The 12,710-nt window shown below is 40.2% G+C and overlaps 1 protein-coding gene across 4 annotated transcripts in view; it reads left to right on the forward strand.

Moving 5' to 3' along the window:
• Positions 1-12,710, forward strand: part of Ubxn7 (UBX domain protein 7) — a 69,108-nt gene that overhangs the window by 21,232 nt on the left and 35,166 nt on the right. For all 4 annotated transcript variants that reach the window (XM_085832417.1, XM_021185364.3, XM_085832418.1 and 1 more), the window contains exon 2: positions 7,586-7,733. In XM_085832417.1, the coding sequence (XP_085688543.1) occupies positions 7,586-7,733 (148 nt within the window). The remainder of the gene's footprint in view (positions 1-7,585; positions 7,734-12,710) is intronic.

Below are 12,710 nucleotides of genomic sequence, written 5' to 3' on the forward strand. Positions count from 1 at the left end.
TTCCTTTGGTGTATTATCTATTTTTTTTTTTTGGTTTTTCGAGACAGGGTTTCTCTTTATAGCTCTGGCTGTCCTGGAGCTCACTTTGTAGACCAGGCTGGCCTCGAACTCAGAAATCCGCCTGCCTCTGCCTCCCGAGTGCTGGGATTAAAGGCGTGTGCCACCACGCCCGGCTTGGTGTATTATCTATTGAGCTAAAGTTCTATGAAATAGTTCACTCTCCTTTTTTGTTGTTTGTTTTAAGAGAGGGTCTCTATGTAGTGCTGACTGTCCTGAAACTTTCTATGTAAGTCTTGAACTCGGAGATTCGCTTGTGCTACCACACCTGGTCTTTTTTTGTTGTTGTTTAGATATTGTTTTTATGTATGTGTCAGTGACACATGCTTGGATTCCCTTGGAGGCCAGGAAAGGGCACCACAGTCTCCGAAGCTGGGGTAGCATGTTGTTATGAGCTTCAGACTTAGGTCCTCATAAGAGTAGTAGCAAGCAATCTTGATGGCTGAGCCCTTTCTCCAGTCTCTGCTATGAAACAGTTCTTCTAAGTGAGCTAATTGATAACATGCAAGTATAAATGTTATCAGTTCTTTCAAGAGATTTTTACTGGATGTGGTGGTACAAGCCTTTAATCCTAGCACTGGGGAGGCAAAAGCAGGCAAATCTCTGAGTGGACTAGCCTGGTCTACAGAGTGAATTCCAGACAGTCAGGGCTATACAGGTGCATATATGTAAATGCATATATGGAAGTTGCCTGTCCTGCCTCCTATACAAGACAAACACATGATGTATAGACATACATGCAAGCAAAAACATTCATACACATAAAAATAAATACAAAGTATAGGTTTTTTTTTTAATTTCCATGGGTTTATCTAAAGTGATAGATTTTTTTTTTTAAAGATTTATTTATTATATGTAAGTACACTGTAGCTGTCTTCAGACACTCCAGAAGAGGGCATCAGATTTCGTTACAGATGGTTGTGAGCCAGCATGTGGTTTCTGGGATTTGAACTCTGGACCTTCGGAAGAGCAGTCAGTGCTCTTAACCACTGAGCCATCTCGCCAGCCCCAAAGTATAGTATTTTAAGAATCTTTTCATAATCCATCACTGTGCTGGCAAAAATGGCTAAAAAAAAAATCAAATTAAGTTGGTAATGCCAATCTCAAGAAACAAACAAACAAACAAAAAGTTTGAACTAGAAAGTAAACCAGCATTTACTCCTTAGTGATAAGCTTGTGAATGTAATAGAAAAGTATCACTGATTGTGATTCAAGAGGTTAGGTAGATCAGTGGTCAAACTGACAGATTAAGGTAATTCTCAGAATTTCTAAACTAGGTGGGGCAGGTGGATGTAATGGCATCTCAAGTATTTCATTTGTTTTGGGTTTAGTAAATTTTCTAAATTGGATAAGAGGATTGGCAAAGCAAGAGAAATAAGCTAAGACCTTGTCATGAACAACTAATTTTGCAGCTCTGGGATTTATTTTTAGCTGTCAAGAGAGAACCATTAGGGAAGTCTGGGTGGGTTGTACAATTAGGCTGTGCTTTGGAACACACCCTAGCAGCAAAAGCCTCTTAGAGGCTTGTTGTAATTAAGTAAAAGGTGTGAAGGACTTGAACTAAAACCTTTGAGTTAGTAGTAACTGAAGTTATATAGGAGGACCAGGAGTAAGTAGTATACGCCTTAACGAAATACTTAGGAGGCAGAGGCAAGAGGTTCTCTGTGAATTAGAGGTGCTTAGCCTGTTTTACACACTGGGTTCCGGGCTCACTAGAGCTACAAACTTGAGGCCCTTTAAAAAATACTATTTTAGGCTGGGCGTGGTGGCGCATGCCTTTAATCCCAGCAGAGGCAGGCGGATTTCTGAGTTCGAGGCCAGCCTGGTCTACAGAGTGAGTTCCAGGATAGCCAGGGCTACACAGAGAGACCCTGTCTTGAAGCCCACCCCCCTCCCCCCCCAAGTGTGGTATTGAGGACTGGAGCAATGGTATATTGATTAAGAACATTTAACTGTACTTGCAGAGTACCTGGGCTAGGTTTCCAGTATCCAAATAGTAGCTCACTACTAACTCCAGTTCCAGAGGATGGTGAAGCCCTCTACTGACCTTTTTGTGCACCAGACACACATATGATACATATACATATGTGCAGTCAACATTCATACACAGAAAATAGTGTAGTATCTTAAAAACCTTTCATAATTCATTATTGTACTGGCAAAAAAAGGCTAACAATGAAATGACATTGGGAGTGCAGATGTTAGCTGGCTTTACTGTATAACCTCTCCTGTGGAATCTGCACAAATTGGTTTTGTGTGTTTGTTTGTTTGGTTTTTTTTTTTTTTTGTGAGATAGGGTTTCTCTGTGTAAGGGTTTTTGTTTTGTTTTGGTTGTTTGCATATGGAGCCCAAGAAACAAAGCTCAAGGCTTGAAGGACTCCGTTTCTGTTCAGGAAACTGACATTTTGGTAGTCTTAGCAGGACATCCCATGTATGGAGAAGGATGTCTAACAAGGCTTGTTGCAGAGTTATATTTCCCATGTGGATGTGGTTTTGGAAAACTTTTCAGCCCACTATCAACTCTTGTTTGATCATACCTGTGATTTCCTTGCAAAATCCATCAAGCTGTTAAGAGGATGCCAGACTTAAAACAATCTTCAGGTAAAAGTTCCAGGGCATAGTACACTAGATCTTAGTAAACAAATCTCAGATGAGCCCTAAACAAGGTGGTATATACTGTAATTTCAGTACTTGATGGCAAATACGTGTATCTGCTGAGCCAACTTTTTGAGACAGGGTTTCTCTATGCAGTTCTGGCCGTCCTGGAACTTACTCTGTAGTCCAAGATGGCTTCAAACTCAGACACCTGCCTGTCTCTACTTCCCTACCTGAGTTTAAAGGCATTTTCCACCACTGCCTGCTAGGACCAGAGTTTTAATTCCACCACCACGTGATGAACCGGGCTTCCTGATAATGTCTAGGACTCCAGATCCAAGAGGTCTGATTATACTGTGTGTATGTATGTGTGTGTGTGTGTGTGTATGTATGTATATACTGTGCTCTTAGATGTGTGCAACTGCACATACACGCACATACATTCATGCAGATATACACATACAAATAAATGATGAAGAAAATTACAAGGTTGGAGAGATGGCTCAGCAGTTAGAGCACAAACTGCTTTTGCCAAGGGACCCAAGCACACGCACTGACTCAAAATTACCAGCTCGAGGGAATTTAGCACCCTCTCTGGATTCATGTACATATACCCACCTCCTCACACACATATACATAATGAAAAATAAAAATAACACAAAACCCATTGTATAATGAGTGAATCATAAGAGATAGTGATCTATAGAGATTATAGAAAGTTTGTATTTTATTATAATAGTATATATGTTTATATATTATATAGGTAACTGAAATAAAAGATTGAAGTAGGAGTGTGAATTAAGACTCTTAAAATATGACCAGATGAAGAACTAAGCAAAAATAGAACCTTTGAAAGGATTAAATGGTGTTAAATCAGTTGACACACTGAAGGAGAAAATATGTAAACTAGAAGATAGCAGTAAAGATATTAATTACCAAGTCAAATGACCTGCCAAAAGCCTGTAATTCCAGGACTGGGAAGCTGAGGCAGGAGGAGGCCAGTCTGTGGAAGAGCCAAACCCTGTCTCAGAATGAACTAAGGGACAAGATACTGCTGAGAATGCAGCATGGAGATAGAGACTACAGTTAAAAGATTGAGATAAAAGTCATCATAAAAGGTGGGCATGGTGGTGCATGCCTTTAATCTCAGCACTTGAAAGGCAGAGGCCGGTGGATCTTTGTGAGTTAGAGACTAGTCAGGTCTACAGGGTTCCAGGACAGCCAGAGCTGTTATACAGAGAAACCATGTCTTGAAAAACAAACAAGATGTCATTGTTAAGAATTGTAGCGGCCGGGCGTGGTGGCGCACGCCTTTAATCCCAACACTCTGGAGGCAGAGGCAGGTGGATTTCTGAGTTCCAGGCCAGCCTGGTCTACAAAGTGAGCTCCAGGACAGCCAGAGCTATAAAGAGAAACCCTGTCTCGAAAAACCGAAAAAAAAAAAATTGTAGCATAATATCTAATTGGATTCCTGAAAAGAAATAATTATTAAAGTAAGAATGAAGGAAAGTTCAAATTATATGGCTAAGATTTTTCCAGAATTGAGAACAGAAAATATCAAGTATTACAAAGCACTTCATTTTAATTCCAAGGAAGGCAGGAATCCCCCATTTTAGAGGCAGAAGCAGGTAGATCTCTTATGAGTTTGAGGCCAACCTGGTCTTCAAAGTGAGTTTTGAGCCAACCAGGAATGTTACACTGAGAAACTCTGTCTTGAGAGACAAAAGAACAAACAAAAACAAAACCAGTGAATCCTAAGGAATAAATAAGATTAGCTATGATAAGTCACAGTGGAACTGCAGGCCAGTGACAGAAACCTTAAAGGAAATTAGAACCAATGACTGCTATAAAAATCATTTTCTTTAAGTTGAGAACAGATTTCCCAGCTGTAGCAACAGAAGCCAGAGGACATTGGAATTCTGTGCTGTCAGCCTTGAAATGGCATACTCAAAATACTTTTGCAATAGACATATTAAGATAAAAATCTTAGAAGAACATTAGCTACCAACAGAATAAGATTCCAAGGTATATAAATTCAGATAAAGAAAACCCACCCAAAACAGAAATCTCAAGGTGCTTTGCAGTAGCCTTATAATATTTAAATCAAATATATGTGGTTCACATTGTACTATTACAGGATGCTTTGTGTTTCAAACTTTGCTTCAATAACAGAATCTACTCTAGACATATATCTAGGCATGTTTGTGTATTTCATAATGATTTGAATCTAGAGGTCTGTACTACTGAGTCAAAAGGAATTTCTTTTTTAAAAATATTTTTCTTAACTAATTCTTTGTGAATTTCGTATTATGTACCCCAGTCCCACTCATCTCTGTCCCTTTGTATCCATCCTCCACCCTCCACCCTTCCAACCTCCCCCTAATAAATAAATAGTAAGAAAAAAAAGAATTAAAAAAAAACATCCCGGAAGCTGTAGCATGTCACAGTGTGTCACACAGCATACTTGCAAATGTTTATTGCAGTGAGTCATTTTCCAGGTCTTTATCGAGGCCTCTGGCTTCTGCTGTACTATCAATACTCGATCCTCATGGGGACTTCTCTTGGATATCCTATTGTTGTCCAGTGTCATGGAGATCCTGCAGTTTTGAATCTGCAGCCAAACCCTTTCATGCACGTCAGCAGATCATACATGAGGTAGACGTTGGGTAGACCTGGGAGGCAGGTGAGTTGGTCAGTCTGCCAGCTTTCCAGTGTCATCTGGCTTCTGTTGCCACATTAGGGCGAGCTCTCCAGCACTGACTGCCCTGGCTAGCTCACCCAGTGCAGCTGTTGACAAAGGACAGGGTCGTCTCTCCTGCTCTTACTCTTGGGACAGCTTACCTGTTCCTCTTCATACACACCAGCTCAGCACAGTATCTCAGGCAGCAGTCAAAACCAGGGACATTTGCCTGGCTTTGGCAGTAACATGGGCCTGGGACATCAACACAGACCCCTGCTGCCACAGGCCTACACATTGCTCCAGACATGGCCCAGGCAACAAAGTGGGCCATGATGTCCCTACCCTCAGCATGACCTCCTCATGTCCACTTTTTCCTCACCGTCACTGAGCCTCCAGTTCTGCCTTCCTCCATAGTGTATGAACCCTCTGCTTTGTTTTCTCTTCCATTTCTCCCATCTCTCCAGCACATATTTACCCATTATAGTGGTGTGTACCCATGGCAGGTGCTTGTGTGCTTTCTTTCCCCCTCAGGAGTTTCTTGGTACTTGTAAAATTGGTTTTTTTTTTTTTTTTTTTTTTTTTTGGTTTTTTAGAGACAGGGTTTCTCTGTATAGCCCTGGCTGTCCTGGAACTCACTCTGTAGACCAGGCTGGCCTCGAACTCAGAAATTCACCTGCCTCTGCCTCCCAAGTGCTGGGATTAAAGGCGTGCGCCACCACGCCCGGCTAAAATTGGTTTTTTAAAGAGGACTACCAAATTACATTTCATTCAACAGATTATGCTGGCTTTATTTACAAGTGATTGTTTGGACTAGTTTTAAATAACAAAGATTGCCATTTCTTACCAGATACTTATATTTTAGACAAAACTGTCTTTTGGTTTACTTCTCTTGGTTTGATATTAAAAATGTGTTCTGAGTTTGAGCCCTAACCTAGCTCCTCCTTAAAAACTTTTTGAATAGATAAAAAATTGTTAATGCATTCTTTCTAACAGAAAATATTTCTAACTTTTTAGAATGTAAAGTTTAATTTTTCCTTATCCCTTTTCAGTTTATTAATTCTGACATAATATAGTTCATCTCTTTTTTTCCTGTTTTTGGCTGTTTTGTTTTATTTTGTTTTGATGACATGGTTTCTTTGTATAGTAGCCCTTGGTTATCCTGGAACTTGCTCTGTAGACCAGGTTGGCCTTGAACTCAGATATTTGCCTACCTCTGACTCCTACCAATGCCCAGCTTACATCTCTATCTCCCTCCCTCCCTCCCTCCCTCCCTCCCTCCCTTCCCACCCCCTTCTCTCCAGGGTTTATAGTATAGTTTCAGGCTGGCCTTGAACTCTTGGAGACCCACCTGCCTCTTAGTCCCAAGTGCTTGTATGAATCACCACACCTAATAATTCAGCCATTTAAAGAAATTGCAAATAGAACTGAGGAGATGTAAACATGATGACTTGAGTTCAAATCCTCCTATGTTGAAATGAGAGGCTAGAGAATCCCCTGAAAGTTTGCTAGGTAGCTAGCCCAGCATACATAGTGGCAGCTAAGAGACTGTCTCTGACAAAGTAGAAGGAAGAACAGTACCAGATGTAGTCCTTTGACCTTGGTGTATGTGTCTTGGCACACTCACATGTATATACATGCACATCCATACACATATGAAAAGAAATGGCAAATAGCCAGGTGTGGTGCCAGTAGCCCATTCTTGTAGGCCTAGTATTCGAGGCAGAGGCAGGAGGATTTCTGAGTTGAACACTACAATGTGAGACTTATCTAAAACAAGCAAACAAACAAAAACAACAAAAAAATTTGCCACGCAGTGGTGGCGTGCATGCCTTTAATCATAGCACTTGGGAGGCAGAGGCAGGTGGATTTCTGAGGTCGAGGCCAGCCTGGTCTACACAGTGCCAGGACAGCCAGGGCTACACAGAGAAACCCTGTCTCGAAAAAACAAAACAAAACAAAACAAAACAAAACAAAACAAACAGGCTACACTAAAAAGAAAGGAAAAAAATGTCAAACATTTGATTTTTCTTGTGATTGTGGAAGGGTATCCTTTTGCCATGCTATTGCGGTTTCTTTCTGGTTCTATATATTTTTACCAGTCAGCCAGCAGGACAGAAGGAAACTCCTACTGTGAGTCATTTTTATGGGGGAGGGGGAGAGGACTGTTAATTTGTTTGGGAATTCTATGTCTTAATGTGAGCTTGAATCTAAGATGTCATTTTAACCTTTCTTTTCTGTCCCTTGCTGTTCCAGGTGCAAGTGAGAGTGTAGGAAAACACATGCTTGAAGCTTGTAACAACAACCTGGAGATGGCTGTCACTATGTTTTTGGATGGAGGAGGAATTGCTGAGGAGCCTAGTACCAGTTCAGCAAGCGTCTCTGCTGTCAGACCACACACAGAGTATGAACCTATTATTTATTGTAGCACTTACTCATTTGCCTAAACTAACTAGCTGCATTTTTATCAGGCTTAGGCCAATTTTCTAGTTTTGAAAATTTTAAAGGTTGAAAGCCTCTGAAAATTTTTTGTGGAAGATTTTGTGTTTAATATACCTTAAATTCTCTAGAGAACTGTCCTTGTCTACTTGATCTCTTCTATTCAGTCCTAAAAAGAACTGTGGGTTAGAGTCAGGCAGCAGGCAGGCAGGCAGGCAGAGTGCATGATACAACTGCTCGGTTGTAATTGGCCTGAGATTGGGGTTTATGTATTCTACAACCACCAGATATATAACAAAAATAATTTTTTTTAGCTTGGGGGTTAGCTAATTTGTAGAATGTTTGCTTGGCATTCAAGAGGTTCTGGGCTAAATCCCCAATACTGGGTAAAAACCAGACTAAGTGACACCTGCTTGTAACCATAGCTTAGGAAGTAGAGATGTGAGGAGCTGCAGTTCATGGTCAATTGAAGCCATACTGGGGTACATCAGAATATTTTTTAAAAAGAGAGAACTTTATAGATTGGCATTATTATTTTGCCTATGAGGAAACTAGAGCATGGCCATTTTTTCCTAAGCTATATAGCAGTTAAAAAGCAGATATAGGGGCTGGAGAGATGGATCAGTGGTTAAGAGCACCGACTGCTCTTCTGAAGGTCCTGAGTTCAATTCCCAGCAACCACATGGTGGCTCACAACCATCCGTAATGAGATCTGATGTCCTCTTCTGGTGTGTCTGAAGACAGCTACAGTGTACTTAGATATAATAATAAATAAATCTTAAAAAAAAATAAAAAAGCAGATATAGGGGGCTGGAGAGATGGCTCAGTGGTAAGGAGTACTGACTGCTCTTCGAAAGGACCCTGGTTCAATTCCCAGTATCCACATGGCAGCTCACAACTGTCTCCAAGATCTGACAACCTAACATAGACATCTGTGCAGGCAAAAAAAAACCCATAGCAATGTTCATAAAATAAATAATTAAAAAAACAGTCTAATAAAGCTCACATTTCCAAATATAGATTTTCCTATATTTTCTCAGGAAGGTGAATTACCTTGAAATATTTTCAAGAACTAAGGCTGAAGATATAGCTAAGTAGTAGATTGTATGAAAAACGTGCATGGTACCTGAGTTTTAAGGTCTAACACTGAAATGTAACTGTGTATAAACAATTGTGTATAAACAAAATTCTTTTAAATAGTTACCTGCCTTATCACTAAAGGCATCCTCAGTATATGTAGAACTGTTTATATTTCATTTCTGAGCCATTTATACTTGATTAGTTAGAGTTTGCAATAAATAAATAACTCTCAGGCAAAAAAGCTCATCAGCCTTTGGGAAGTATTAGTGCTGAGCCTTGCTGCAGTGCTATCAGCATGGGCCACGCCGCTCAGTTGCTCATTGGCTTTTTGTTTTTGAGATACCATTGCTGTGTAGCCTAGGCTGGCCATGAATTCATAATCTTCCTATGAATTAGGATTCCGGTGTGATCATAATTTCTGGCTAAGCCATTAGTTTTAACAATAACAACAAGTACACAACCTTTAAAAGAAGCCAGGGCTTTGTGACTTTAGTCCCATAACTCAGGAGGCAAAGGCCAAAAAGATCTGTATGAGTTCCAGGCCAGCCTGGTCTCCATTGTAAAAACCAGACTAATCCCCCCCCCCCCCCAAAAAAACCCTTAATTTTAAAAGTCCTTAAGTAAGACTCTACTATGCTTAGTCATTTGTAATTCTCATAATTTATGAGATACTAAACAACAGGAATCACTTTAAATAAAACAGGCAAAGGGCCAGGGGTTTACTTTATTTTATTAAATCATTTATTTATTTTAATATGTATTGGTATTTTGCCAGCATGTATGTCTATATGAGGGTGTCAGATCCCCAGGTACAGGAGTTATAGACAGCTGTGAGCTGCCTTGTGGGTGCTGGGTATTGAATCCAGTTCCTGTGGAAGAGCAGCCAGTGCTCTTAACCGCTGAACCATCTTTCAGCCTCTATAGAGTTTCATTTTTTATTAAATTAGATGTAAATTAAAACCAGGTCGTGGGGCTAGAGAGATGGCTCAGTGGTTAAGAGCACGGACTGCTCTTCCAGAGGTCCTGAGTTCAATTCCCAGCAACCACATGGTGGCTCACAACCATCTGTAATGGGATCTGATGCCCTCTTCTGGTGTCTGAAGATAGCTACAGTGTACTTATATAAATAAAATAAACAAAATCTTAAAACAAAACAAAACAAAACAAGAACTAGTTTCAGATTAGTAGAATATTGTTTCTGTAAGTGTTAAGAACTTTGGATATCATATTGATACCTTACAAAGTTTTTGCTTGTTTTTTCTTTTTCTTTTTTGAGACAGGGTTTATCTGTGTAGCCCTGGCTGTCCTGGAACTCACTTTGTACTGTAAACCAGGCTGGCCTCGAATTCAGAAATCTGCCTGCCTCTGCCTCCTAAGTGCCCGGCTGTTTTTTGTTTTCTATTAACCATTTATCTCCAGTGTAATCCCATTCCCCATCATGGCTCAAAATTTTAATAGAAGTCAATATTGAGCCAGATGAGATGTTAAACACCTTTAAGTACTCTGGAGGCAGACAAGAGGATCTCTAAATTCCTGGGTCATTCTTTTTGTTTATTTGGTTTTTGGTTTTGTTTTGTTTGTAAGATAGGGTTTCTTTGTATAACCTTGGCTGTCCTAGAACTTGCTATGTAGACCAGGCTGGCTTTGAACTCATGGTGATCTGTCTGCCTCTGCCTCCCAGGTCCTGGGATTAAAGGCTTTGTGCCACCACCATCCAGCTTTCCTGGATCCTTCTTGATCACATAGCATTCCAGGCTAGTATGTCCCAGTAAATCAATAATGCTGAAGAATTATATAGTTGGTAGAAACTTCAATAATAGATATTTACATTCGATTTAGGGGACCATATACACATTTTTTCAAAACATATACATACAAACATACACACATATATACATACATACAATCAAACAGTTGTATCTAAAACAGTACTTGTTTTTGTTTTGAGACTGGATCTTACTGGCTAACTTGAACTCACTGTGTAGACCAGGTTGGCCTCAAACTCAGATCTGCCTGTGTTTGTCTCCCAGTGCTAAAATTAAAGGTATGGGCCACCATGACTAGCAAGCAATTTGCCTTTTTTTTTCCTTAAGGACTTTCAGCTCTTTGTGTGCCTCTGTGTGTGTGTGTGTGTGTGTGTGTGTGTGTGTGAGTGAGAGAGAGAGAAAGAGAGAGAGAGAGAGAGAGAGAGAGTGTGTGTGTGTGTGTGTGTGAGTGAGTGAGTGAGAGAGAGAGTGAGAGAAAGAGAGAGAGAGAGAGAAAGAGAGAGTGTGTGTATGTGTGTGTGTGTGTGTGTGATGAAACCCAGGGCGTAACCATTGCTGGGTACTCTATCATCGAGTTAAATCCTAGCCCCACATCATTTATTTTTTGAGCTTATTTTTATCTATTTGTTGTCTAAGCTAGTCTCAAACTCATAAGCCCCAGACATTGTTTTGACTCAGCTTATAAGTAGCAAATTGTCCCCACAAATGAATACCTTCTCTAGCTAGTTACATCATGATTTGGGTAGATTGTTTATATGCTAACTGATAAACATTTAATAGTAGCTCCTAATTCCTTAACTAGAACTTCCCTTCCAATTCACCTTCTTCTGTTGTCTTTTCACTCATTGTAGTTAACATTGGCAAATATCTTCAGATATACAATAATTCTTACCTCATAGGGGCTTTTTTTTTTTTTTTTTATAATTATGTAGGTGTGTGCTTGTCCTCACACTCAGGAGTGTGAGTACTCATGGAAGCCAAGAGAGATTGTCAGATCTCTTGGAGCTAGAGTTGCAGGTGTTTGTGAGCCACCTGATATTTATGTTTATAATCCTTTTTTATTTCACTATTATGTGTTTGGGTATATGGGTGCCATATCTGTTATGGGAAGATCAGAGAACAACTTGAGGGAGTCAGTTCTCTCCTTCCAAAAGTTGGTCTAGGAATCCAATAAGTTGGTCAGGCCTTGGTGGCAAGTGTCTTCCCTACAGAGTCATCCTGTTGGCCTATATGCTTAGAAGTCTTACAAGTTACTGTTTTTCTATGACAGTTAAGCTCAAGAATATCCAGCACTTTAAAAAAAAATTTATTTATTATTATATGTAAGTACAATGTAGCTCTCTTCAGACACACCAGAAGAGCGTCAGATCTCATTACAGATGGTTGTGAGCCACCATGTGGGTGCTAGGATTTGAACTCAGGACCTCCAGAAGAGCAGTCGGCACTCTTAACTGCTGAGCCATCTCTCCAGTCCCTATTAAGTGCTTTTAATATTTGATTACAACTTTAAACAAACTGATTGCTTTGGTTTGGTTTTTTCTTTTTTTTTATTTTTTAAAAGATTTATTTATTATTATACATAAGTTCACTGTAGCTGAATTCAGATACCCCAGAAGAGGGCGCCAGATCTCATTATGGGTGGTTGTGAGCCACCATGTGGTTGCTGGGATTTGAACTCAGGACCCTCGGAAGAGCAGTCAGTGCCCTTACCTGCTGAGCCATCTCACCAGCCCTGGTTTGGTTTTTTCAAGACAAGGTTTCTCTGTGTTGTTCTGGCTGTCCTGGAACTCTGTAGACCAGGCTGGCCTCAGAAATCCACCTGCCTCTGCTCCCCAAGCACTGGGATTAAAGGCGTGCGCCACCACTCCCCGGCTAAATAAACTAATTTTAAAGATAACATACCATTTAGTTTTTTGTTTTTCAAGACAGTGTCTCTTTGCATAATCCTCACTGTCCTAGAACTCACTATGCAGGCCTCAGACTTACAGAGATCCACCTGTCTCTTCTTTCCAATAACTGGTAATAAAGACATATGCCACCATGCCCAGATCCCATTTATTTGTGTTTTTAATTTTTTATGCGTATAAATGTTTCCC

The sequence above is a fragment of the Mus caroli genome, unplaced genomic scaffold, assembly GCF_978045245.1.
Source record: "Mus caroli unplaced genomic scaffold, Mus_caroli_1 scaffold_17, whole genome shotgun sequence".
Taxonomy (NCBI): domain Eukaryota; kingdom Metazoa; phylum Chordata; class Mammalia; order Rodentia; family Muridae; genus Mus; species Mus caroli.